This window comes from Oncorhynchus gorbuscha, linkage group LG05 (assembly GCF_021184085.1).
Source record: "Oncorhynchus gorbuscha isolate QuinsamMale2020 ecotype Even-year linkage group LG05, OgorEven_v1.0, whole genome shotgun sequence".
Taxonomy (NCBI): Eukaryota; Metazoa; Chordata; class Actinopteri; order Salmoniformes; family Salmonidae; genus Oncorhynchus; species Oncorhynchus gorbuscha.
Genome location: NC_060177.1, coordinates 76,698,291 through 76,723,556, shown reverse-complemented (window position 1 = coordinate 76,723,556; position 25,266 = coordinate 76,698,291). Strand labels below are relative to the sequence as shown.

General features: G+C 45.4%; 1 protein-coding gene across 2 annotated transcripts in view; it reads right to left on the bottom strand.

Moving 5' to 3' along the window:
- Window positions 1–25,266, bottom strand: part of LOC124036518 (tenascin-like) — a 93,743-nt gene that overhangs the window by 34,441 nt on the left and 34,036 nt on the right. For both annotated transcript variants that reach the window (XM_046351202.1, XM_046351203.1), the window contains exons 2-7: window positions 16,133–16,719; window positions 14,551–15,771; window positions 13,015–13,278; window positions 12,240–12,355; window positions 10,812–10,965; window positions 157–426 (exon numbers count right to left, since the gene is read on the bottom strand). In XM_046351202.1, coding sequence (XP_046207158.1) covers window positions 157–426; window positions 10,812–10,965; window positions 12,240–12,355; window positions 13,015–13,278; window positions 14,551–15,771; window positions 16,133–16,613 — 2,506 coding nt within the window. In that variant the 5' untranslated portion in view covers window positions 16,614–16,719. The remainder of the gene's footprint in view (window positions 1–156; window positions 427–10,811; window positions 10,966–12,239; window positions 12,356–13,014; window positions 13,279–14,550; window positions 15,772–16,132; window positions 16,720–25,266) is intronic.

Here is a 25,266-nt window from a genome sequence, read left to right as displayed (position 1 = left end):
TGGAGCATTCATGGATATCCTGTTTATTCCCTCCTGATTGAAAGATTTCTGGAAAGCTTTTGCAACCCCAGTGTTGTACAGTTTGCTTGTCCCTAATGGGCCCTGGTGCACTATAAATGGAATAAGGTGCCAAATGGAATAAAACTCTTGTCTCACCTGTTAGGAAGGTCTCAGATACAGGCACGCTGGTCATCTCTCCCCTCTTGGCCATGAGCGACACCTCATACTCAGTGTCAGGGTTCAGGCTGCCCAGGTGGTGCTGTGTGTCGCTGGAGGACAGCTCTACTGTGTTCCTGTCTGAGGGTTTGTCGCTGGGCCCATAGGACACTCTCACCCCATCCACCATGGCCACAGGCAGGAACCAGGTCACCAGCGCTGTGGTGTCCGTTACATCACGCAAATTCACCTCTCTTGGAGAATCGATCTCTGGGGAGAGAGGAGGTGTGTGGGGGGGGGGGGTGAATACAGGGTGCGATATGAATACAGCTCTATGGTACCTGGTCAAATGTATTGCACTATATAGTGAATAGGGTGCAGTTTGGGTCGCATCCCAGGACTAAGGACATTTAGTTAGCATTCATGATGTTTTTCATGTAGAGCAGCATTTCCCAAACTAAGTCCTCGAGTCCCCAGGGGGTACGCATTTTGGTTTTTGCTATAACACTACACAGCTGATTCAAATGATCAAAGCTTGATGATGAGTTTATTATTTGAATCAGCTGTGTAGTGCCAGAGCAAAAAACAAAACGTGCACCCCTTGGGGTCCCGAGAACCGAGTTTGGTCAGAGAACGGAGTTTATTAAGGCAGGTTGGCTATTTTTAATAGGGTGATACTGGGTGCAGGTGTCCTGGTAAAAGGCCATGGATAGGGCAGAGAGACTTGGAATATGATTTAAAGAGTTTGAGCTCTCATCAGAGCCTTTGTTACAGGGTTGAATATGAATAGTGACAGGATTTACTACCAATAATCATTTGAAAATTAACTATGTTTTCTTTTAGGCATCCATGCATGACGTTATTCATTTAAGTACAGATCAAAACCCAGAGCATGAAAGGCACTTTCCCTAGATTATGATGGAATTGATTTGTCACAATTAGCAACTTCAGGAAAGTCAACCTTCTGCAGAAGAAAGATAAAACAGGGAATCTGCACTGGAGCTTAACATAGATTTAACCGCCAATGAGATTGTGTGTGTGTGTGTGTGTGTGTGTGTGTGTGTGTGTGTGTGTGTGTGTGTGTGTGTGTGTGTGTGTGTGTGTGTGTGTGTGTGTGTGTGTGTGTGTGTGTGTGTGTGTGTGTGTGTGTGTGTGTGTGTGTGTGTGTGTGTGTGTGTGTGTGTGTGTGTGTGTGTGTGTGTGTGTGTGTGTTTGTGTGTGTGTGTGTCTGTCGTTCAAGGGTTGTGAGTGTTTCCTGGGAGGATGATGGCTTCCCATGAGCCGGAGTGGTCCCTCCCTCCCACACAAACACACACCATGGGGGAGGGGATGTGGGAGGGCATGGGGGAGGGGATCTCTCCATGCAATTAGACCCACAGAATGCTAATCCCACTACACTATGTCTATGTGACTATTAAAACCTACCCTAATCAGAAACCATGTATAGATGGCGGAATTCACACAAAGCTAAATGTGCGAGCCATCACATTCAATGATGGAAAGATGACTAGGAATATAGCCGAATATAAACAGTGTAGTTATTCCCTCTGCAAGGCAATCAAGCAAGTGGAATGTTGGTATAGGGATAAAGTAGAGTTGCAATTCAACGGCTCAGACACGAGACGTATGTGGCAGGGTCTACAGGCAGTTATGGACTACAAAAAGAAACCCAGCCAAGTCACGGGCACCGATGTCTTGCTTCCAGAAAAACTAAACACCATTGCCCGCATTGAGGATAATACAGTGCTACCGACGCGGCCCGCTACTAGGGACTACGGGCCCCCCTCTCCTTCTCCGTGGCCGACGTGAGTAAGACATTTAAACGTGTTAACCCTCGCAAGGCTGCTGGCCCAGACGGCGTCCTTAGCCACGTCCTCAGAGCATGCACAGACCAGCTGGCTGGTGTGTTTACGGACATATTCAATTGCTCCCTATCCCAGTCTGCTGCACCCACATGCTTCAAGATGGCTACCATTGTTCCTATACCCAAGAAGGCAAAGATAACTGAACTAAATGGCTATCGCGTCGTAGCACTCACCTCTGTCATCCTGGAGTGCTTTGAGAGACTAGTCAAGGATCATCTCACCTCCACCTTACTTGCCACCCTAGGCCCACTTCAGTTTGCAAACCGCCCCAACAGGTCCACAGACGATGCAATCACCATCACACCGCACACTGCCCTATCCCATCTGGACAAGAGGAATACCTATGGAAGCATGTTGTTCATTGACTACAGCTCAGCAATTAACACCATAGTACCCTCCAAGCTCATCATTAAGCTTAAGGCCCTGATTCTCAACCCCGCCCTTTGCAATTGCGTCCTGGACTATCTGACGGGCTGTCTCCAGGTGGTGAAGGTAGGAATCAACATCTCCACTTCACTAATCCTCAACACTGGGGCCCCACAAGGGTACGTGCTTAGCCCACTCCTGTACTCCCTTTTCACCCATAACTACGTGGCCATGCACGCCTCCAGCTCAATCATCAAGATTGCAGATGACACAACAGTAGCGGGCTTGATTACCAACAACGACGAGACAGCCTACAGGGAGGAGGTGAGTGCACATGGAGTGTGGTGTCAAGAAACAACTTCTAACTTGACGTCAACAAAACAAGGGATATGATCGTGGACTTCAGGAAACAGCAGAGGTAGCACCCCAGCCTACAGGGAGGAGGTGAGGGCACTCGGAGTGTGGTGTCAGGAAAACAACCTCTCACTCAACATCAACAAAACAAAGGAGATGATCGTGGACTTCAGGAAACAGCAGAGAGAACACTCCTCTATCCACATCGACAGGACAATAGTGGCGAAGGTGGAAAGTTTTACGTTCCTCGGCATACACATCACGGACAAACTGAAATGGTCCACCCACACAGACAGTGTGGTGAAGAAGGATCAACAGGAGGCTGAGGAATTTTGGCTTGTCACCTAAAACCTAAAAACGTTTACAGATGCACAATTCAGAGCACCCTGTTGGGCTGTATCACCGCCTGGTATGGCAACTGCGCCGCCCTCAACCGCAAGACTCTCCAGAGGGTGGTGCGGTCAGCACAACGCATCACCAGGAGCAAACTACCTCCCTCCAGGACACCTACAGCACTCGATGTCACAAGGAAGGCAAAAAAGATCATCAAGGACAAGCACCACCCATCCCACTGTTCACCCCGCTATCATCCGTACAGCATCAGTACAGGTGCATCAAAGCACAGACCGACAGACTGAAAAACAGCTTCTATCTCAAGGCCATCAGACTGTTAAACAGCCATCACGAACACAGAGGCTGCTACCTACATACAGACTCAAATCATTAGCCACTTTAATAAATGCATCACTAGTCACCTAAAAAAATGACACTTTAATAATGTTTACATGTCTTACATTACTCATCTCATATGTTTATACTGTTTTTTATACCATCTACTGCATCTTGCCAATGCCGTTTGGCCATCGCTCATCCATTATATTTATATGTACATATTCCTATTCCATCCCTTTACATTTGTGTATTAGGTCATTGTGAAATTGTTAGATTACTTGTTAGATATTGCTACACTGTCTTAACTAGAAGCACAAGCACTTCGCTACACTCGCATTAGCATCTGCTAACCATGTGTATGTGACCAATAAAATTGGATTTGATTTGATTTGATGTGGGTTTGTTTTAATGGCAGACATAGAGAGGCCTTGAGCTACATGGAGATCTAGGTAACATAATCCCAGTGCTGTTGTGTAAAAGTATGTTTGTGTGTGTATATGTGTATGTGTGTGTGTGTATGTGTACGTGCGTGTCCGTGCATGTGTGCAAGCACACGTGTGTGTGCGGTGTGTGTATGCGTGTCTCAGGTTCCAATGTTCAACAGCTCATCAGCTCCATAAACTTTAGACACGGACATGCTAGTCCTATAGTGTCAGTCAACGCTATAATGTACAAACTACCCTCCGATAAAGAGGAAGGGGGGCATATAAGAGGAGAATGTCAGGTAGCTAGTGGCTTAGTTCTGTTTACTCTGGCAAAGCGAATGCATTTTTCAAACCATAAATAAGCAGAGAGAGCCTGACATTGAATTGGTATGGAGGTGAGCCAATAAAGGTTAGTACAGAAACCTGGGAAGAACATTTGCTTCAGGATATTGAAATGTCTTTACTCTGATTTGTTGAAAGAGAACTCTTGCAAGGGCAGGGGTGAAAGCTCCCAGTCTGTTCAGCTCCCACGTCAGCGCTGGCATGTTCGATTAAAAACCATGAGCTGGTGCACACCCAGGAGAAATAGTTTGTGTGGAGGTGCTGACTAACGGCGAATGAACTATAAACTATCAAAAGAAAGAAAGTCGCACACTCCATGTATAAACTCCCAGCAATTTAATGGGTATTTACCAACGTTTCTGCATCACTGTGCCTTCCTCTGGGTAATGTCATGATTACTTGAACCAGGTTATGTAGACAAAACAGTGCAATTAGTGTAATCAATGACAGTAGTGAGGGGTGTGTCTTAATGATTAAGTTAATTCAAATTAATTTTTCAAATTGTTAAAAAAAGAGTATATGGCATATTAAATATGTTACGCTATTGTTATCATATAGAAACATAATGGAATATTGTATCATATTAGCATCAACATACGTTGGTTGTTTCATTCAATTTCACATAATCATTTCATACTTAATTTCATATTTGTTACATGTAATCTTTTGGTTCAACCTGAATGTATAATGAGCACCATCAAACAGAGGGGACATACGTACTCTAAATCACAAAAAAATCAGTTGAATTTCTATGTGTGAAATTTCCCAAGATGCCAACTTTCTATACAGTCGCGATATTACACAAACAAGTGTCTCCTCCTCCAGGTAGACAGACCCATTGTCTCCTCCACCAGGTAGACCGACCCATTGTCTCCTCCACCAGGTAGACAGACCCATTGTCTCCTCCCCCAGGTAGACAGACCCATTGTCTCCTCCACCAGGTAGACAGACCCATTGTCTCCTCCACCAGGTAGACAGACCCATTGTCTCCTCCACCAGGTAGACAGACCCATTGTCTCCTCCTCCAGGTAGACAGACCCATTGTCTCCTCCACCAGGTAGACAGACCCATTGTCTCCTCCACCAGGTAGACAGACCCATTGTCTCCTCCACCAGGTAGACAGACCCATTGTCTCCTCCCCAGGTAGACAGGTAGACAGACCCATTGTCTCCTCCCCCCAGGTAGACAGGCCCATTGTCTCCTCCACCAGGTAGACAGACCCATTGTCTCCTCCACCAGGTAGACAGACCCATTGTCTCCTCCACCAGGTAGACAGACCCATTGTCTCCTCCACCAGGTAGACAGACCCATTGTCTCCTCCAGGTAGACAGACCCATTGTCTCCTCCACCAGGTAGACCAGGTAGACAGACCCATTGTCTCCTCCCCCAGGTAGACAGACCCATTGTCTCCTCCCCAGGTAGACAGACCCATTGTCTCCTCCAGACAGACCCATTGTCTCCTCCACCAGGTTGTCTCCTCCAGACAGACCCATTGTCTCCTCCACCAGGTAGACCCATTGTCTCCTCCACCAGGTAGACAGACCCATTGTCTCCTCCACCAGATAGACAGACCCATTGTCTCCTCCTCCAGGTAGACAGACCCATTGTCTCCTCCACCAGGTAGACAGACCCATTGTCTCCTCCACCAGGTAGACAGACCCATTGTCTCCTCCACCAGGTAGACAGACCCATTGTCTCCTCCACCAGGTAGACAGACCCATTGTCTCCTCCCCCAGGTAGACAGACCCATTGTCTCCTCCCCCAGGTAGACAGACCCATTGTCTCCTCCACCAGGTAGACAGACCCATTGTCTCCTCCACCAGGTAGACAGACCCATTGTCTCCTCCAGGTACCCATTGTCTCCTCCACCAGGTAGACAGACCCATTGTCTCCTCCACCAGGTAGACAGACCCATTGTCTCCTCCCCCAGGTAGACAGACCCATTGTCTCCTCCCCCAAGTAGACAGACCCATTGTCTCCTCCACCAGGTAGACAGACCCATTGTCTCCTCCACCAGGTAGACCCATTGTCTCCTCCACCAGGTAGACAGACCCATTGTCTCCTCCCCCAGGTAGACAGACCCATTGTCTCCTCCCCCAGGTAGACAGACCCATTGTCTCCTCCACCAGGTAGACAGACCCATTGTCTCCTCCCCCAGGTAGACAGACCCATTGTCTCCTCCACCAGGTAGACAGACCCATTGTCTCCTCCACCAGTTAGACAGACCCATTGTCTCCTCCACCAGGTAGACAGACCCATTGTCTCCTCCACCAGGTAGACAGACCCATTGTCTCCTCCACCAGGTAGACAGACCCATTGTCTCCTCCACCAGGTAGACAGACCCATTGTCTCCTCCACCAGGTAGACAGACCCATTGTCTCCTCCACCAGGTAGACAGACCCATTGTCTCCTCCACCAGGTAGACAGACCCATTGTCTCCTCCACCAGGTAGACAGACCCATTGTCTCCTCCACCAGGTAGACAGACCCATTGTCTCCTCCACCAGGTAGACAGACCCATTGTCTCCTCCACCAGGTAGACAGACCCATTGTCTCCTCCACCAGGTAGACAGACCCATTGTCTCCTCCACCAGGTAGACAGACCCATTGTCTCCTCCACCAGGTAGACAGACCCATTGTCTCCTCCACCAGGTAGACAGACCCATTGTCTCCTCCACCAGGTAGACAGACCCATTGTCTCCTCCACCAGGTAGACAGACCCATTGTCTCCTCCACAGACCCATTGTCTCCTCCACCAGGTAGACAGACCCATTGTCTCCCATTGTCTCACCAGGTAGACAGACCCATTGTCTCCTCCACCAGGTAGACAGACCCATTGTCTCCTCCACCAGGTAGACAGACCCATTGTCTCCTCCACCAGGTAGACAGACCCATTGTCTCCTCCACCAGGTAGACAGACCCATTGTCTCCTCCACCAGGTAGACAGACCCATTGTCTCCTCCACCAGGTAGACAGACCCATTGTCTCCTCCACCAGGTAGACAGACCCATTGTCTCCTCCTCCAGGTAGACAGACCCATTGTCTCCTCCACCAGGTAGACAGACCCATTGTCTCCTCCACCAGGTAGACCCATTGTCTCCTCCACCAGGTAGACAGACCCATTGTCTCCTTCACCAGGTAGACAGACCCATTGTCTCCTCCACCAGGTAGACAGACCCATTGTCTCCTCCACCAGGTAGACAGACCCATTGTCTCCTCCACCAGGTAGACAGACCCATTGTCTCCTCCACCAGGTAGACAGACCCATTGTAGCAGCAATTGACTCTGTAACATCAAACATTTCCACATTTGTGGATTACCACATTAAACTGATGGTTGAGAATCTCCCATCTTAGGTTAAAGACACGAGTCACATGATCTCATTGATAGAGGGCATGGGGAAGGTTACCAGAGGGCACCCTGCTGGCTATTTTTGATGTGGAGAGCTTGTACACTAACATCCCTCACACTGGAGGCTTGCAGACGCTGCAACACTTCCTTCAGCAGAGAGACTCTACCTTTGCTCCATCCAATGATTGCATCTTACAACTTACTGAACTGGTATTATCCCATAACTACTTTGTCTTTGAGTCAGACTTTTTCCTTCAAAGTCGGGGTGTAGCCGTGGGCTCCCCTTTTTTTCCCCCAACTATGCAAACCTGTATGTGGGACAATTTGAAGAAGCACTCCTTTATAAAACAGAGACACCTGATAAATCACTGGCACCCCGACTGGTTGTCTATAAGCATGGTCACAATATTGGAGATAGTTTGGTGAGATCTGACATGCCCCCTGAGCCCACTCAGACACTCTTGGAGATAGTTTGGTGAGATCTGACATGCCCCCTGAGACTACTCAGACACTCTTGGAGATAGTTTGGTGAGATCTGACATGCCCGCTGAGACTACTCAGACACTCTTGGAGATAGTTTGGTGAGATCTGACATGCCCCCTGAGACTACTCAGACACTCTTGGAGATAGTTTGGTGAGATCTGACATGCCCGCTGAGACTACTCAGACTCTCTTGGAGATAGTTTGGTGAGATCTGACATGCCCCCTGAGACTACTCAGACACTCTTGGAGATAGTTTGGTGAGATCTGACATGCCCCCTGAGACTACTCAGACACTCTTGGAGATAGTTTGGTGAGATCTGACATGCCCGCTGAGACTACTCAGACTCTCTTGGAGATAGTTTGGTGAGATCTGACATGCCCGCTGAGACTACTCAGACTCTCTTGGAGATAGTTTGGTGAGATCTGACATGCCCCCTGAGACTACTCAGACACTCTTGGAGATAGTTTGGTGAGATCTGACATGCCCGCTGAGACTACTCAGACTCTCTTGGAGATAGTTTGGTGAGATCTGACATGCCCCCTGAGACTACTCAGACACTCTTGGAGATAGTTTGGTGAGATCTGACATGCCCGCTGAGACTACTCAGACACTCTTGGAGATAGTTTGGTGAGATCTGACATGCCCCCTGAGCCCACTCAGACACTCTTGGAGATAGTTTGGTGAGATCTGACATGCCCCCTGAGCCCACTCAGACACTCTTGGAGATAGTTTGGTGAGATCTGACATGCCCCCTGAGCCCACTCAGACACTCTTGGAGATAGTTTGGTGAGATCTGACCTGCCCCCTGAGCCCACTCAGACTCTCTTGGAGATAGTTTGGTGAGATCTGACCTGCCCCCTGAGACTACTCAGACACTCTTGGAGATACCTTGGTGAGATCTGACCTGCCCCCTGAGCCCACTCAGACTCTCTTGGAGATAGTTTGGTGAGATCTGACATGCCCCCTGAGCCCACTCAGACACTCTTGGAGATAGTTTGGTGAGATCTGACATGCCCCCTGAGCCCACTCAGACTCTCTTGACACCTATCCCAAATGGGAACTACAAATGTGTCTCATGCACACAGTGTAATAGCACTATAAAAACATATTTCTTCAGACACCCACATACAGGTCCAAAGATCCCTGTTAGGAGTATCATCTCAAGGGAGACCAAGGGAGTAATCTACCTCATCACTAGTTCATGTGGAAAAGCATATGTAGGACAAACAAAAAGACAGTAAAAACAACACATAGCTGAACACCACAGCTCAATCAGGTGTAAGAACATTGACTATCCAGTAGCAGCTCACTGTGTTGAATCTAACCATCCCATCTCCTCCCTCAAATAAACAGGCATTGAGCATGTTGCTCTACCAAGGAGAGGAGGTAACATGGAGATCCTACTACTACAAAGGGAGGCTTATTGGATATCCTATCTAAAAACAGTTTTCTGAATGTTGACTTTGATCTCAGGCCCTTCTTATGAACAAAATGTTTCCTTTATGAACAAGTCTTATAAATGTATATATTTTTCTACAGCTTATTAGCGTACACCTAATATGTTCCCCCTGTTTGATGATGCCTAATATACATTAAGGTTGAACCAAAATATCACATTTAACAAATATGAAATGAAATAGAAAAGTATTATGTGAAATTGAATGAAAAAAACATATGTTGATGCTAATATGATGTACAATATTCCATTATGTTTCTATATGATAACAATAGTGTAACATATTTAATATGCCATATATTATTTTTAAACAGTTTCACAAATTAATTTTAATTAACTTAATCATTATGACACACCCCTAACTACTGTCATTGATTACACTCATTGCACTTTTTGTCTACATAACCTGGTTCAAGTATTCATGACATTACCCAGAGGAAGGCACAGTGATGCAGAAACGTTGGTAAATACCCATTAAATTGCTGGTAGTTTATACATGGAGTGTGTGACTTTCTTTATTTTGATAGTTTAGGGCTGGAATGTTCCAGAAAGCTTTTTTTCCCTAATGTGTTGGTAGTGCAGTATATTTTAACCTCCCCTCGAGCCACCTAAAAATAGCTTGGCTAGTGAGAGGGTACGAGATGTATAGTTTCAACATGAAACCTATTGTTATATTGATCCCATAAAAGCCATTAGCCCTTATAGCAGCATTATGGAAATATGATTTCCACATAAATGTTAACCAGCCGAGGGGGTAGGAATGGCTTTTTACTACCTCTGGTAAATCAAGACATTGCCATGAAAAGTGACAAGCTAATCACTCAATATTGGCACTTCAGGATGCCTTGGATAGACTGTCCGGCTGCATCCCAAATGGATGCACCCTAAAGGAAATAGGGTGCCATTTGGAACACACTCACAGAGCTGCAGCAGTGCGGATATTCAATAGAGAAACCTAGTGAATCAAGGTGACAATGTGTTTCTGTGTGTAACTATGACAGCTGTAAGCTGCTTCTGAGTCTGTGTGTATTGCTGGGAATCATGTCTTTTAAATCTCCAGCAGGTGGTCAGAATGGCGTAGAAGGGGTTGATGGATTATAGCCAATGCAAATATGTCATGAATACAAGGAATACAGAACATTTGAGGTTGGCAAGAAATAGTTCATCATATTTTGAAATAGTTATTTAATTTACTTGTTTTATTGCGCGACAAGCTACCATCTACACAGATTCAACATTCAGGTTAATTTTCTAACTGAAAGATATTGGCCTGGAGGAGCAAATTCTTGTCCTAAAAAACACGTGAATAGAACTCTATAAGTGCTGTATGTATGGACTCACTTGTGAAAAGGCTTTTGCGTGCTGCAGGTCCGCTGGTGTTGTTCTTCACCACCTCCAGTTTGACCTCGTACTCCTGACCAGGTCCCAGCCCAGACTGCTCGAACATGGTGTCAGGGCTGCCCAGGGAGTTCAGAATCTCTCCGTTCTCCTCTTTCTGACAACACCAAGCGACACCAGTCATTAAAATGGGAGGGCATGTTTTATGACACATAGTATATCTACCGTTACCCACCTCAAAGTCAAGGTTATAGCCTTGGGCTGATTCCCAAATGGCACCCTAATCACTACTTTCCCAGGGCCCATCTGGTCAAAAGTAGCACACTTTATAGTAGATGGGGTGCTATAGTCTTGGTGTGGGAATAGGGCAGCCACATCGTACTCAGAGGATTCTGTCTGTGATGGTTAAACTACTGTAAGGATGTGGGGGGGGGGGGGGGCTGAATGTAATGAACTGTGGCTTTCATGTCCTTGGGCTACTTCTCATAGGCTTTGGAAAAGAAAAAACAAAGCATTCAGAAACAATAATGGTTCTGTGCCTCATTGCTGCAGTACATGGCCATTAGAGCTGTCGACAGAAGCCTCGCAGAACATTTAGTCACATTTAACTGCTGACTTAGAGACTTGAATACGGGCTCTGCTACATGATTTCCACAGGATACTCAGGTTCACATAGTATTTGTCCCAAATGGCACCCTACACCCTATTCCCTATACAGTGCACTACTTTTGACCAGAAACCATAGACCCATAGGGTTCTGGTCAAAAGTAGTGCACTATATAGACAAAAGTGTGCCATTTAGAACACAAACTCACATAGCTAGGGCAATTACTGAAGCTAGGAGTGGGTCTGTCTGTCCTTTCAGGGGGCGGTGTATGGTTTCGACCACAGGAAAGTGGGGATAATGATAGGCTTTTGGCTTCTGAAGATCTTAGCCTCCTCCATGTAGAATATGAAGATCTCAGCCTCCTCCATGTAGAATATGTAGAGACAGATCTATTAACAACCAAATCCACCATGGGAGACGAGGGAAAGGCGTGTTCCTCGCTCAGATTGTTTGAAGACGAGGGGTCTACTACTGATAACTCAGTGTTTCTATAGATGAGAGATCTACTACTGATAACTCAGTGTTTCTATAGATGAGGGTCTACTACTGATAACTCAGTGTTTCTATAGATGAGAGATCTACTACTGATAACTCAGTGTTTCTATAGATGAGAGAGTCTACTACTGATAACTCAGTGTTTCTATAGATGAGAGGTCTACTACTGATACCTCAGTGTTTCTATAGATGAGAGATCTACTACTGATAACTTAGTGTTTATATAGATGAGAGGTCTACTACTGATAACTCAGTGTTTCTATAGATGTGAGGTCTACTACTGATAACTCAGTGTTTGCATAGATGAGGGTCTACTGCTGACAACTTACAGTGTTTCTGAAGATGAGGTTCCAGCCATCAAAGGGTATGTCCAGGGGGTCCCACTGAACCTCTACTGCAGTCTCCCTCACTGATGTGAACTTGAGTCCCTCGGGCTCAGGGAGATCTAATTGGATGAGACTTACAAATGAAACCATGTTTGATATTCTGTTTACTAAATCCTCAGGACACCCAGCACATGGACTGTGTCAAAAATGGCACCCCTTTCCCTATATAGTGCACTGCTTTCGATCACAGTGTGTCCTGGTCAACAGTAGTGCACTATATAGGAAATAGGCTGGCTGGTTCCAATGATGGGTAAATAATGTGTAACAACATTGAAAAACTACCACATCCCAGGTACAATTAGGGATTTAATTCAATGAGATTAGCAACAGATGTTCGCATGAGCCCTTTAATCAATTTGTTGATATAATTCGTTTTTTATTGGCTGCCCGTTATGGATGTCACTTTTGCATTACTTCAGCATTACCTACCTCACCTTTGGTACAAGTCAGGTACCAAAGGTGAGGTAAGGGTGTAGTCCATTTTAGGACAGTCTCAGTCAGACTTGAGTCTGTCTTATCACGAGTTCCAGGAGAGACTGAGATGGCCTTAATATGGACACCGTAGAGGTGAATTACATCTCCGGGCTGAAGTTTCCCCAGTTACAGATCTAGGATCAGCTTACCTTCCACCAATCCTAACCTTAAACAATAGTGGGGGAAATGAAAATCTGACACATGGTGAGAGTCTTCGGTCAACTTTTTACTAATCCTGACTTACGTGTTGCCACTCTGGCACTGACAGGGACACTCCTCTTATTGCTGAGGACTGCGAAGACACTGATCAGATACTCCACACCAGGCTCCAGCTCACTGATGGTGGCGTTCTTCTGATCCCCATGCACACGCATGTCCAGCTCTAGGCCTCCAAGGGCGGTGGGCACATATGTGACCAGGTACTCTGCCACCTGCATCTCGTTAGCCCAGGACAAGTCCACTGTCTCTGGGCTGACCTCCTGCACTGTCAGGTCCTTGGGTGGAGACACTGGAGAGAATCACAACCACATCATGTTAGGGGACATATTCAGTATAGTAGGTATAATTGTAACAGATTAGTGTTTTTTATTGCTAATACCATGGACTTGGTTGGGTACGCTTTATAACATGACAAAATAATACACAACTATGATACGTAATCACAAACGCAAAGGACAATGCCTATGAATCACCTTCAAGTTCATGTAGTCTTATTGAGCAGGGAAGTTAAAATGTCCGGATTTGCTGAACGTAGAATTCCTGTCTGGAAATTACAGCAGCTGCACAACTACACTTCCATGGAGGGTGGGCATCGAATAGCATCAATTGCCAAACCCATTTTTTTTTTTTAAATGTCTCTGATCTGAGGTATTTTGCGGTATCTAACCATATAAATTAGACCAAATCATCAATTCTCCAAGATGACTCCAATTGCCATGGACATTTTCATTTGACAACCACATTAAACAGCAACATTATTTATTCAAAGCAATGTAACCAATGTTGTGCAGCCAGACACTTTAGCATTTAAATGAATGTCATCATGTTGAAATGTTCCTCATACATATCAGCCATAAACAAATGATATCACATCAAGCCATACTCCCATCAAGCAAAGGATGTGACATCTCTCTCTCTGTCTCTTTCTGTTTGTCCAAAATGACACCCTATTTCCTAGTACAGCGATTCTCAACTGGTGGGTCATGACCCAAACACGTGTTGTGGGAGGTTTTGAATGGGTCCAGAGTGTGAGCAAACATTTTTATTTTACATTTTTTATGAAAAATACTCCAGTCTGAAAATTAAACTACTAAAACCAGGTGGAAAGTGTGTAGAAATGAACCTATATATTTTTTAATAATTTCATATTTTTCTTTAATCACAGTATCTTCAATATAGAGTTATTAGCAACGCTATTTAGAGGATTTGGTTGATTTTGTGTTCTCAAACCAGTGAGCTTAACATTCCTCATGCAGAATATGGAATATTAAATTAATGACAATGAAAAAGGTGGGACTGCTGTTCCCTTTTCATATAACTAGTACACTTACTCTCAATATAGCATTCAAAATAGTTTTCCAGATTGCATTTTAGCCCCCCCAAACAATTATATTGGTTTGCAACTGAGACAACCTGGTTCAATTTGGGTTCTGAGGCAAAACCAGTTGAGAACCACTGCCCTAATACACTACTTTTGACCAGAGCCCTAATGGCCCTAGTCAAAAGTAGTCCACTATAAAGGGAATAAGGTGCCATTTGGGATTATTCTTCGGTTTCTTACCCCCAGAGCAGTCCTCTCCGATGAAACCTTCATTACACAGACACACTCCATCCATACATCTCCCCTGGTCCTCACAGTCTCCTGGACAGGTCAGCACAGAGCAGTCCAGGCCCTGGAATCCCTCAAAGCACACACATGTCCCATCCACGCAGTAGCCCCTCTCCAGGCAGTTTTTGGGACATGTCTTCTCACTGCAGTCCTCCCCAGCAAAGCCTTTGTTGCACACACACTGGCCGTTAACACAGTGCCCACTGTTCAGACATTTGTTGGGACAAGTCAGCTCACTGCAGTCTTTGCCCGTGAAGCCAATGAAGCACACGCACGTGCCGTCAACACACTCTCCGCGTCCCAGGCAGTCTTTGGGGCAGGTCTTGATGCTGCAGTCGTCCCCGGTGAAGCCTTTACTGCACACACACTGTCCATTCAAACACCGGCCTCGGTTCAGACACTTCATGGGGCAGGAGATTTCAGAGCAGTCGTCACCCTCAAATCCTACATTGCAGACACACTCTCCATTGACACACTGGCCTCTGTTGCTGCAGTTGTCTGGGCAAGACAGGATGGAACAGTCCACTCCCTCAAAGCCTGGGTCGCAGATGCACCTCCCGTTGAAGCAATGGCCTTTCTCAGTACAATCATTGGGGCAGGTGAGCTTGGAGCAGTCTTCGCCGCTGTAGCCAGAGTGACACACACATTGGCCGTCGACACACATCCCACGGTTGTTACAGTTGCTAGGGCAGGTGAGTTCCCCACAGTCATCCCCGGTGAAGCCCTCCTCACAGAAGCAGGTTCCATTGACGCAGCGACCGCGGTCGTAGCAGTCGTTGGGGCAGATGAGCTCGGAGCAGTCGTAGCCCGTCCACGGCTCGTCACACACACACTCATCGTCTACACAACGGCCGTGTCCCAGGCAGTTGTTCAGGCAGTTGGTCTGGGAGCAGTCGTTCCCGGTGAAGCCGTCCTCACAGATACACATGGCGTCGATGCACTCCCCGTTGTCCCCACAGTCCTCCTGACATGGCTCCATGCTGCAGTCGTCTCCGTGGAAGCCCTCGAAGCAGACACACTTCCCATCGACGCAGCGTCCCTGGTCTTGGCAGAAGTTGGGGCACTCAGACTCGGTGCAGTTGGGTCCTTTCCAGCCGGGCTCACACACACAGTTGCAGGTCTCAGTGCTGAAGTTACCACGGCCGTTACAGTAAGGCTTGGTGGCCACCTCACCTGAGGAAACGTAGAGGAAACAACACATACATCTATTAAATTATGATAATATTATAATCTTTGCAGCAAATAATATATGTACAAAAAGACAACTGCATTGAGTCGGAATAGGGAATATTGATCTATAGCAGAATTGAAAGCAATGTAGGAATGTAATCTAAGTGAAAACTATAACTCTAACTGCCGCAAGAACAGTGTTTCTAAATCCTGGTCCTTGGAACCCAAAGGGGTAAACATTTTCCTTTTTTCCCTAGCACAAATTCATTTTATACCACGAATCTACCCACTATCAATCCTATAGTTGAAACAGGTGTGAAACACTGCCTGAGAATGTCTTTGGTCAAAATATTCTGTGCTATACCTGTAACCTGGGCTCCACAGCAACCGGCTCCACTGCCACACTGTTCTCTGAGGCTGGACAGCTCAGACTCCAGCATCTCCAGTCTGCTAAAGATGTCCTTCATATCAGGCATGTGGTTGTCACAGCCACATGCCTGCTTGGGGATGTTGATGCGGTGGGTGAACACGATCTGGTTCTCTCCGTCCATCGTGTGGTCCTTGTTCTCCATGCCCTGCATGACCGACTGGACTGGACTTCGTTTAGGCTTGACCTTGGTTCCTTCTGGGCTCTCCATGTTTACGGAACACAGGGAGCTGGAGGGGACGTTGATGTTGTAGACGTGGTTGAAGACCACTGGTTGGTCAGGGTGGGGCAGGGTCAAGTTCTTAGAGGGTTCTCTCAGGGTTTCTCTGCGGTGGCGGATGATCTTCTTGACCAGGCCGGTGCTGGAGAGTTGAAGCAGCACAGCCACGGTCACACAGCCTAGGAGCAGGCCTTTCATCACCCTGATGACCAGGTCCAGTCACGTCCTGCTGGGGGCGCTTGTGAGCGGTCAGGGATGGTGGAGGAGAATGAGGTTCTTCTATCTGGGAGATGACACAGATACCCTTGTGTGTAAGAAAAAGAAAGAAAGAAATAAGAAAGAAAGAAAGAAAGAAAGAAAGAGAAATAAAGAAAATATAATGTGAATAGAAGCAGGTCAGCCTTCAGATAAACTGTTTGTATGAAAAAGCAAGGAAACATTAGAGTTGAGAGAGATTTTGACAAATACTGTATGTTGTATTACAGTAGCTACTTTATCTATTTAAAATCTCAACCAACTATGAATTCTCAAGTTATGAAACTCAGAACTATGTTGACATTTCCAGTTTGGTCTTGCTAGCCAGTACGGAGCTGACAGTGACCAACACAAAACACCCTGATACACATGGGACCACTTGGCTGCAGTGAAATGTCATAGTATCCTACTAAAAGCAATTAACCTTCCACAGTCCCCCTCCAATACATGATCCTGTTGCAGCCTGCCTGCCTGCCTGCCTGCCTGCCTGCCTGCCTGCCTGCCTGCCTGCCTGCCTGCCTGCCTGCCTGCCTGCCTGCCTGCCTGCCTGCCTGCCTGCCTGCCTGCCTGTCTGTCTGTCTGTCTGTCTGTCTGTCTGTCTGTCTGTCTGTCTGTCTGTCTGTCTGTCTGTCTGTCTGTCTGTCTGTCTGCCTATCCTTCCTTCCTTCCTTCCTTCCTTCCTTCCTTCCTTCCTTCCTGCCTGCCTGCCTGTTTCCCTGCCTGACTGCCTGCCTGTTTCCCTGCCTGACTGCCTGCCTGTTTCTATGCCTGCCTGCCTGTTTCCCTGCCTACCTGCCTGCCGGTCTCACTGCATGCCGGTCTGCCTGCCTGCACCCCATCTCAACCCCCCTGGTCACAGTGGAGGACACAGACACTTAGTGGATACATTGTCACCTCAGGGACAATTACTGCAGGGGTGGAGTGTTGTGACCTTGAGTACTGCTCGAGCTTATTCTCCGTCCGGGTTTCTCATGACATGCTGCCATTGTCATGTTTTGTCAGGCATTAACGGTTCCCGATCATTTACCCTGATTAGAGTCCCTATTTCTCTCCTTGTTTTCTCCGTTCCTGCTGTCGGATCCTTGTCTAGATTCAGTGTGTGTTCGTGTTTCCTTCCGTAAGTCTGAGACTGTTTTGGTTCAAATCATTATCGAGAATGTGTTCAGAATTCAGTCTCCCGTTATTTTGTCTATTTCTCTGAGGACTAACACTACAGGGACAATTACTGCAGGGGTGGAGTGTTGTGACCTTGAGTACTGCTCGAGCTTATTCTCCGTCCGGGTTTCTCATGACATGCTGCCATAAACAGCAGGCAACACCTGCATGTGGGGGGTGGGGAGCTACCCTTCTCCCTCCCCTTCCTGACTCCCTATACCACAACCCAAGCTGACAGATTAATACCGATGAGGGGAAGACCATCTGCAGGTTCCTGGCTAGCCTAGTGGCCGGGTGTTCAGTTTGCGCACCAAATGGCACCCTATTCCTTTTATAGTGCACTACTTTTGACTAGAGCCCTATGGGTATTAGTTGTTTTTTTAAATAGTCAACTGTAAAGGGGATAGGGTGCCATTTGGTACGCATCACAGGGCTCCCCAAGGGTCAGATCAGCATTCACCTCACCGCTCTACAGACGGCCATTCAGCTTCATTTGGTAACATGATTCTTTCTACACCAGAAGTTACTGGGCTGTTTGGCAAGGCTCCTGAGCATTGAGGCTGTTTTGTTAAATCATTTTTTTTTTCATTAAATTTATTTCACCTTCATTTAACCAGGTAAGCTAGTTGAGAACAAGTTCTCGAGGGGCGAATGGCTCAGAATAATGGCTGTAACAGAGCAAATGGAATGGCATCAAACACACGGAAACCATGTATCCCATCGATGCTGCTCTCCATTACCATGAGCACTTACTCCACAATTAGGGTCCCACCAACCTCCTGTGCTCCTGCAACATGTTGTTTCTTTTCAGAGTAATGGTCTGCTGGAAAATGTGCCGAGATTGAATTGTGGTTTAGAGACAGGCAGTAAAAGTTTGTTTTCTTTCCTTTAATCTTGTGGTTAGATAAAACATACAAGTATTCACCACTGTAAATACAGGTTAGTTAAAGTATTCTCTCTTGTAAATACAGGTTATTTAAAGTATTATCCACTGTAAATACAGGTTAGTTAAAGTATTCTCCACACCAAATACAGGTTAGTAAAAGTATTCTCTCTTGTAAATACAGGTTATTTAAAGTATTATCCACTGTAAATACAGGTTAGTTAAAGTATTTTCCACTGTGGGCAACCAAGCTTGAACGTGAAGCATTAACTACATGTTCTGTATGAACACAAGAATAGATGTTGACATAAAGGGGGGATTTGTGAAGACTATTCCTAACAATATGGTATTAAGTAACTATTAGGTCACTTAGTTAAGAGTGACATATTTAGAAATACCTTGTCATGGGCACATTATACGTGGGGACATGAGTGTAAATACAAATGTAACAATGGATTTCCTGCCTTCAATAAAAGTGTGTGTGTTTTGTACCACAAGCTAATGAAATACTAACTTTTCTGCACCATTTATTTGGTGTTCCTCATCTTCAGTAAGTACATCATTTCTACACTCTCCCCTGTGAGTGCAGACTGGGGGGCTGACAGACAGGACAGTCATTGGCACAGGGAAGTCATGAACAGGTAACATCCTGTGCTGTGAGGAGCTGCTCTGCTTCTGTCTGCTCGGTCTCCTGAACTGGGGCTGGCTAACGTGTGATTAGGCTGGCTGACAGATGAGCTTCAGTCACAGGGATACAGGGGATGGGATCCCACGGCTGATCTCAACTTCAGCAGCCCCACGTAGCCAGCCGCTGATTCGACAGACAGGGATGAGTGCCTCCGTGATGTACGCACAGTAAGAGCACTAATGGGAGCGCTAAGATCTGGACCCTAGGGGTGCTAAAAAGCTACCCCCCACCTCACAGGCATACACACACACACACACACACACACACACACACACACACACACACACACACACACACACACACACACACACACACACACACACACACACACACACACACACACACACACACACACACACACACACACACACACACACACTCCACTGTGCCTGAGCATCGCAAACCAGGGATTAAATCAACAAAATAGCCAGAAAATTGCTTTGAGCTGCTGCTGGGGTTTTAGTTCTGGACGGATGGTTGGCTTTCTCACTTTGGAGGCTGGCTGGCTTCTCTCCACATGAACCTCTAAGGGACCCAACCCTCCCTGAGAGACAAAACTACTCTTTGTGTGAGGCATTATTTAGCAAATCTGTGGATTTGGCAAAACACAGTATTATTCCAAAAATAAGTGGAAAGGAATAAAACATGTCTAATCAGAATCAACTATCTACAGACGGGAGAAGCTAATGCCAGCTTCTTGTGACCATACGGTTATTATTAGATGATACTGTGATTAACAGACAGTTGTAGCTTTTTTCTACCATGGGAAACGAAGAAAACGGCCTCCCCTCCTGGACTTCCATCAGCAGACCCCCGTGGCCATGGTTTGATGCTAATGCAGCTGGTCGCTGGCACACCAACTCAGACCTGACACTATTTGACTGCTGCTGCTTTCACTTGTTTTTACTCTATTGTTAGCTTCTCAGACCGCAACAAAGCCAGTTGGCTGCCATGTGGCCAATGTGAGGGGAATTTTACCAGGGAAAGAAGAACCTACTGGCTGGCACACATATTTAGTGCAAGTGATCTATATTAGCCCAGTATTGTATGAGTGGTACTGAGCCGGCAACACTTCAGCTTTATACCCACCCCACACAGAGGACAGCTGGGAATGGTTTCAAACAAAGTCCCGTCTTCAAAAGCTTCTCATTCAAAACTTTGCAGTATTGACTATTCATCTGTCTTAACAATGGTGCCCATTTAAGCAATAAGGCCCGAGGAGGTGTTCTCTGTACGACGCAACGAGGAGTGCCAGGTTACAGCCCTTAGCAAAGGTTTGGATTGATTCATTCAAAAAAATGGCAAAGAAGAATGAGTCTACAGATCTCAAAACAAGCAAAGCAGCATCCTTCTCTGACCCTGCCATATGGACATACATAATGATCATGGGGATTAGAGACGATGTCTGCACCCCTGTGGAAAACCAATTAGCACAATTAAAAAATCCCCATGAAAATATCTGTTCAAAGTTTCTCAGTCCAACGCATCTCTCCGTCCAAACATGGGTTTATCCTACAAACTATTAAGACCCTTCTATGGAAAGATGAGACTCTCACACACACAATGGTGTTCTCCGTTTTGCTCTGAATTCGGTACAGCCGATGGGGCTTGTTGGTGGAGCCAATCTTCCAACCTCTGTATGTAGCAGTGACAAAAATGTACAAAAATGTTTGTTTTTTAATGTTTCCTGATCTTTCTTATATCTCTCAGATATAGGACAGACACTTCAGAACAAATTTATTTAGTATTTTTTGGGGGGCCTTTCTGTTGTTCCATATAGTATATAGTGAAACTGTTAACTATGATGACATGATTTTGATTGATCAAATAAGGACGAAACTACATTAATCTACTGTAGCTACATTGCACGCATCGGGTGAACTGATGAACAGTTTTACCATGTGGGTGTGGATACAATAAGCATGGTCCTTCATTTTCTATGGAAAATCAAATATTGTGTTAGACAGAACTGAGACCCCATAGAGATTAAATCTAATCCCCAGAAGTGTTTCTTTACATAAATTTGCTTCTCATATTTGACTGTACCTCCCTGATTTTGTCATTAGTGTAATGTAACAACCATGGCACTGTGGCTCCAACTCCAACCAATGAAAGCCATGATCCTCCTTTACCTTACGGTACTAAACATGATTTCTTCTTCTCTGATGAAGACTCTCCTCTGTGTGCTGTGTTCTTTCCTTCTGTACTGGGTAAGTCTTGGAGGATCTTGATCCTTCAGTAAATCCAGTGAGTGCACTTATTTAACACAAAGCAGAAGGAAGAGGATGAGGCTTGAACACAGCAAGAGGGAAAACCAGGACCCTGCAGGCCATTGAAATCCCTATAAGCTACAGTTTTGCCTATAAACTACAACATTTTCCTTCGATTGTATCCCAAATGGCGCTCTAGTCCCTAGTGCATTTCTTTTGACCAAGACCTATGATCAAAATAAAGGCACTATTTAGGGAATAGGCGCAAGTAAGATTTTTGTTATAAATGTTTAATCGCTTAGCATAGCTGCTACCGTTTCCCACGTTAACCTCTAGTTTCAGGGGAAATGAACAATTATTGCTATTCTGTCGATGATTGCTTTTCCAGGAGTGCCTTACATTTTATTTCCTTGTCCCATCTTTAAGACACTGGAAGTTGTTATTTCAATTGGTTCTGGGTGAGCACTTTATGATTGATGAGAGGGAGCTTTCCGCCTGTAGAGGATTTCAGACTTTATATGCAGAAGCCAGGATTTCTTTCAAACTCAGCTCAGCCTGGCCCCCATGCTGCAAACTTAATTATCACTCTAGCCTACAGGGGCGGACTGGGACCAAAAATCAATAACCGGCCCATTTTCTTTCCTTTAAAAACCCAAGAAATACAGGTCCACTGGGCTAAAACTGGACTACCAGTTGTCCCTTGGTAATCTATCTTAACTAATACTCACTGTTCCATATGGTACAGTCAAAATAAATCACTAGAAAAGACAACTGTTCACCACGCACAGTTTGGCCTGTCACTGCAACCAGTCTGTTTGGTCAAAAAGACTAACTATTGATCGAGCAGGAAGGAAGGCACGCATCATCATTCTGCGGGAACATGTGTTCCATGACATAAACTCAAGCTAATACAGATCATGACTGTCTGCTAATGATAAATGGAAGATATGCCCGAGGAGTAAAAAGGAAGCAGTCGCATTGCTGGAGTGTTCTACTGTCTACCGTATCAGTCAGATCAACTACACAACAAACACACTGAATAATGAAACAGATTGGCACACTTCATGTGTAAAAACTGTACATATTCAATGATTTCTTCAACCAACTCCCAGGACTGTATCTACATCCCCAGTATGTTAAACAGGGGACAGGGGAAAAGCATGCTTTTCGTTTCAGTAGAAATGATCAAGCTTGTCTAGTTTTGTAGGTCACCCATGGCAAAGACGGGCTTGGCTTCCTTGGCACACACTCTTATTTAATCTGGGTCGCTCGTGAGGAGGTGAATGACCAGTTATTGTCTGGAGGATCTTTTCACCTTGAGAGACGCCATGGTATCAGAGTACGAGGCTCAATGACCAGGAAATTCTGCTCCAACAAAAGATCATGAGAAAATACAACACATCAAACTGCCACACTTACATCTTCCATTTACTACAAAGCCCGGGAAAAAAAACTCTCTCTTATCACATTTCAAGATTAATCTTTAAAGAGAAGCTTGGCGATAAGGAGGACACACTGGCTAATATTGAAATGATTTGATATTAAATCACATAAATCATTCAAAAACGCCTGCAAGGTGAAAGGGTTTCTACTTATGTCCTCTTCTGGAGCGGTTAAAGTGTTTGTTTCAATCTCCACGAAGGTCACAATCAGAGAGAGAAAGACAGAGGGAGAGAGAGAGAGAGAGAGGGTGGGGGTGAGGGGGAAGGGGGGAGAGGAGAGATAGTTGCTGGGGCCAGCACTATATCTGTATGGCTGAGAGTTATAATCATCAAACACAGAAATTGATTTCCTGTATGACTTATAACGTGGATTGAATGCGAGTGCGAGTGAGAAATGGGATCGATTGTAAACTCCAGCCCTCAGTCATGTTGTTGCTGCTCACCAAAATGGGTTTCTAAAGTTATCACCTTGCAACAATGGGAAACCCTGTGCTCTCTGTCCTTGTCTCGATCGATCAAACAGTACACAACCCTTACTGATATTGCACAGTGTTGAACTGAGTTGAAAACGACGCAGGAATTCATTTTTGAAAACACCGTAGACGAAGCAGTCAATCAATCTCATCTTATCCATTCAGAGGGAGGGGAGGAAGGCACCGCATGCTTTAGATGGATGAGGCTCACTGATGGTACTGACTGTGCCCAAGACCTAACACATTGGAAAAAACAAACACAAAAGGGTGCCATTTTGGATGCAGCCTCTAACGCAGTCCACTGCCTCTAAACAAGCCCTCTCAGTCTAGTTTGCTAGTGGACGACTGGACGCAGGCGCCCCTCAGACATGTATTTTCTCTGGCCTGGATACCATTTAAAGGTCAGTCAGTTGTGGCAGGTTTGGGCTCACTGATTGGTTTCTAACGGATTGTTTTGAGCAGTCATAATAAACACAATACACTTCCATTTGTTTGGATGAAAGGCCTAGATGGTAACGACACAGAAACTGACCCTCATATCTGGCTGTTGGACAAGTCACAGAGGTGGTAAGGAATTTCACCTCACATTAAATGTAGCCTAAATGTGTTTGGTATTTCTGAGCTGTATACATTTTCATGTTGATGATAACTAGAATTGAATAATTGCAGAAATGCAAATAACCCCACAAGATGAACTTTAATTTAGTGGCGGCAGCGTAGCCTAGTGGTTAGAGCGTTGGACTAGTAACCGGAAGGTTGCGAGTTCAAACCCCTGAGCTGAACAGGCAGTTAACACACTGTTCCCAGGCTGTCATTGAAAATAAGAATATGTTCTTAACTGACTTGCCTGCAGTCAAAAACATGATTTTGCTGTGTTTTATATATATTTCCACACTATGAGGTTGGAACTACACTGCGAAATTGTGAAAATGTTCTTTTAGTGTAAGAGCTGTTTGAACAGACGAACTGATATGTCAGCCTGTTTTCATGGGATGGAGTTTTGGCCTGCCTGGTGACATTACCAGCAGGTAAATGAGTTAATAGACCAATAAGAAAGAGAGTTCCAACCCTCTCTGCCAATAATAGCTAGTTTTCAGTTTTTCCCTCTCCACTCAGACCACTCCCAGACAGTCCAAGCAAAATTTGTGCTTAAGAAATTGCTCTTTGCTAAGAAACTATTTTTGTTTATTTTTGACCATTTTATTTGAAAAAAAATCACAGTAAGGTACATATTCGTTACCCAGAAATGATCTGATATTGAGATAAAAAATGGCTGATGCGTTGGACCTTTAAGAAACTTGAAATTGTAGACCAGTCTCTTTGAATATGCATACAGTCTTTGGAAAGTATTCAGACACTTTTTCCACACTTTGTTAGGTTACAGCCTTGTTCTAAAATTGATTAAATTGTTTTTCTTCTTCATCAATTTACTCGCAATACCCCATAATGACAAAGAGAAAACAGGATTTTAGAACATTTTGGGAAAAACGGAAGATCACATTTACATAAATATTCAGACTCTTTACCCAGTTCTTTCATGAAGCATATTTCGCACTAATTACAGCCTCGAATCTTGTTGAGTATGACAGTACAAGCTTGGCACACTCGTATTTGGGAAGTTTCTCCATTCTTCTCTGCATATCCTGTGTGTTTAGGGTAATTTTCTGGTTGGAAGGTTTTCATCAAGAATCTCTCCCTACTTTGCTCCGTTCAACTTTCCCTCAATCCTGACTAGTCTCCCAGAC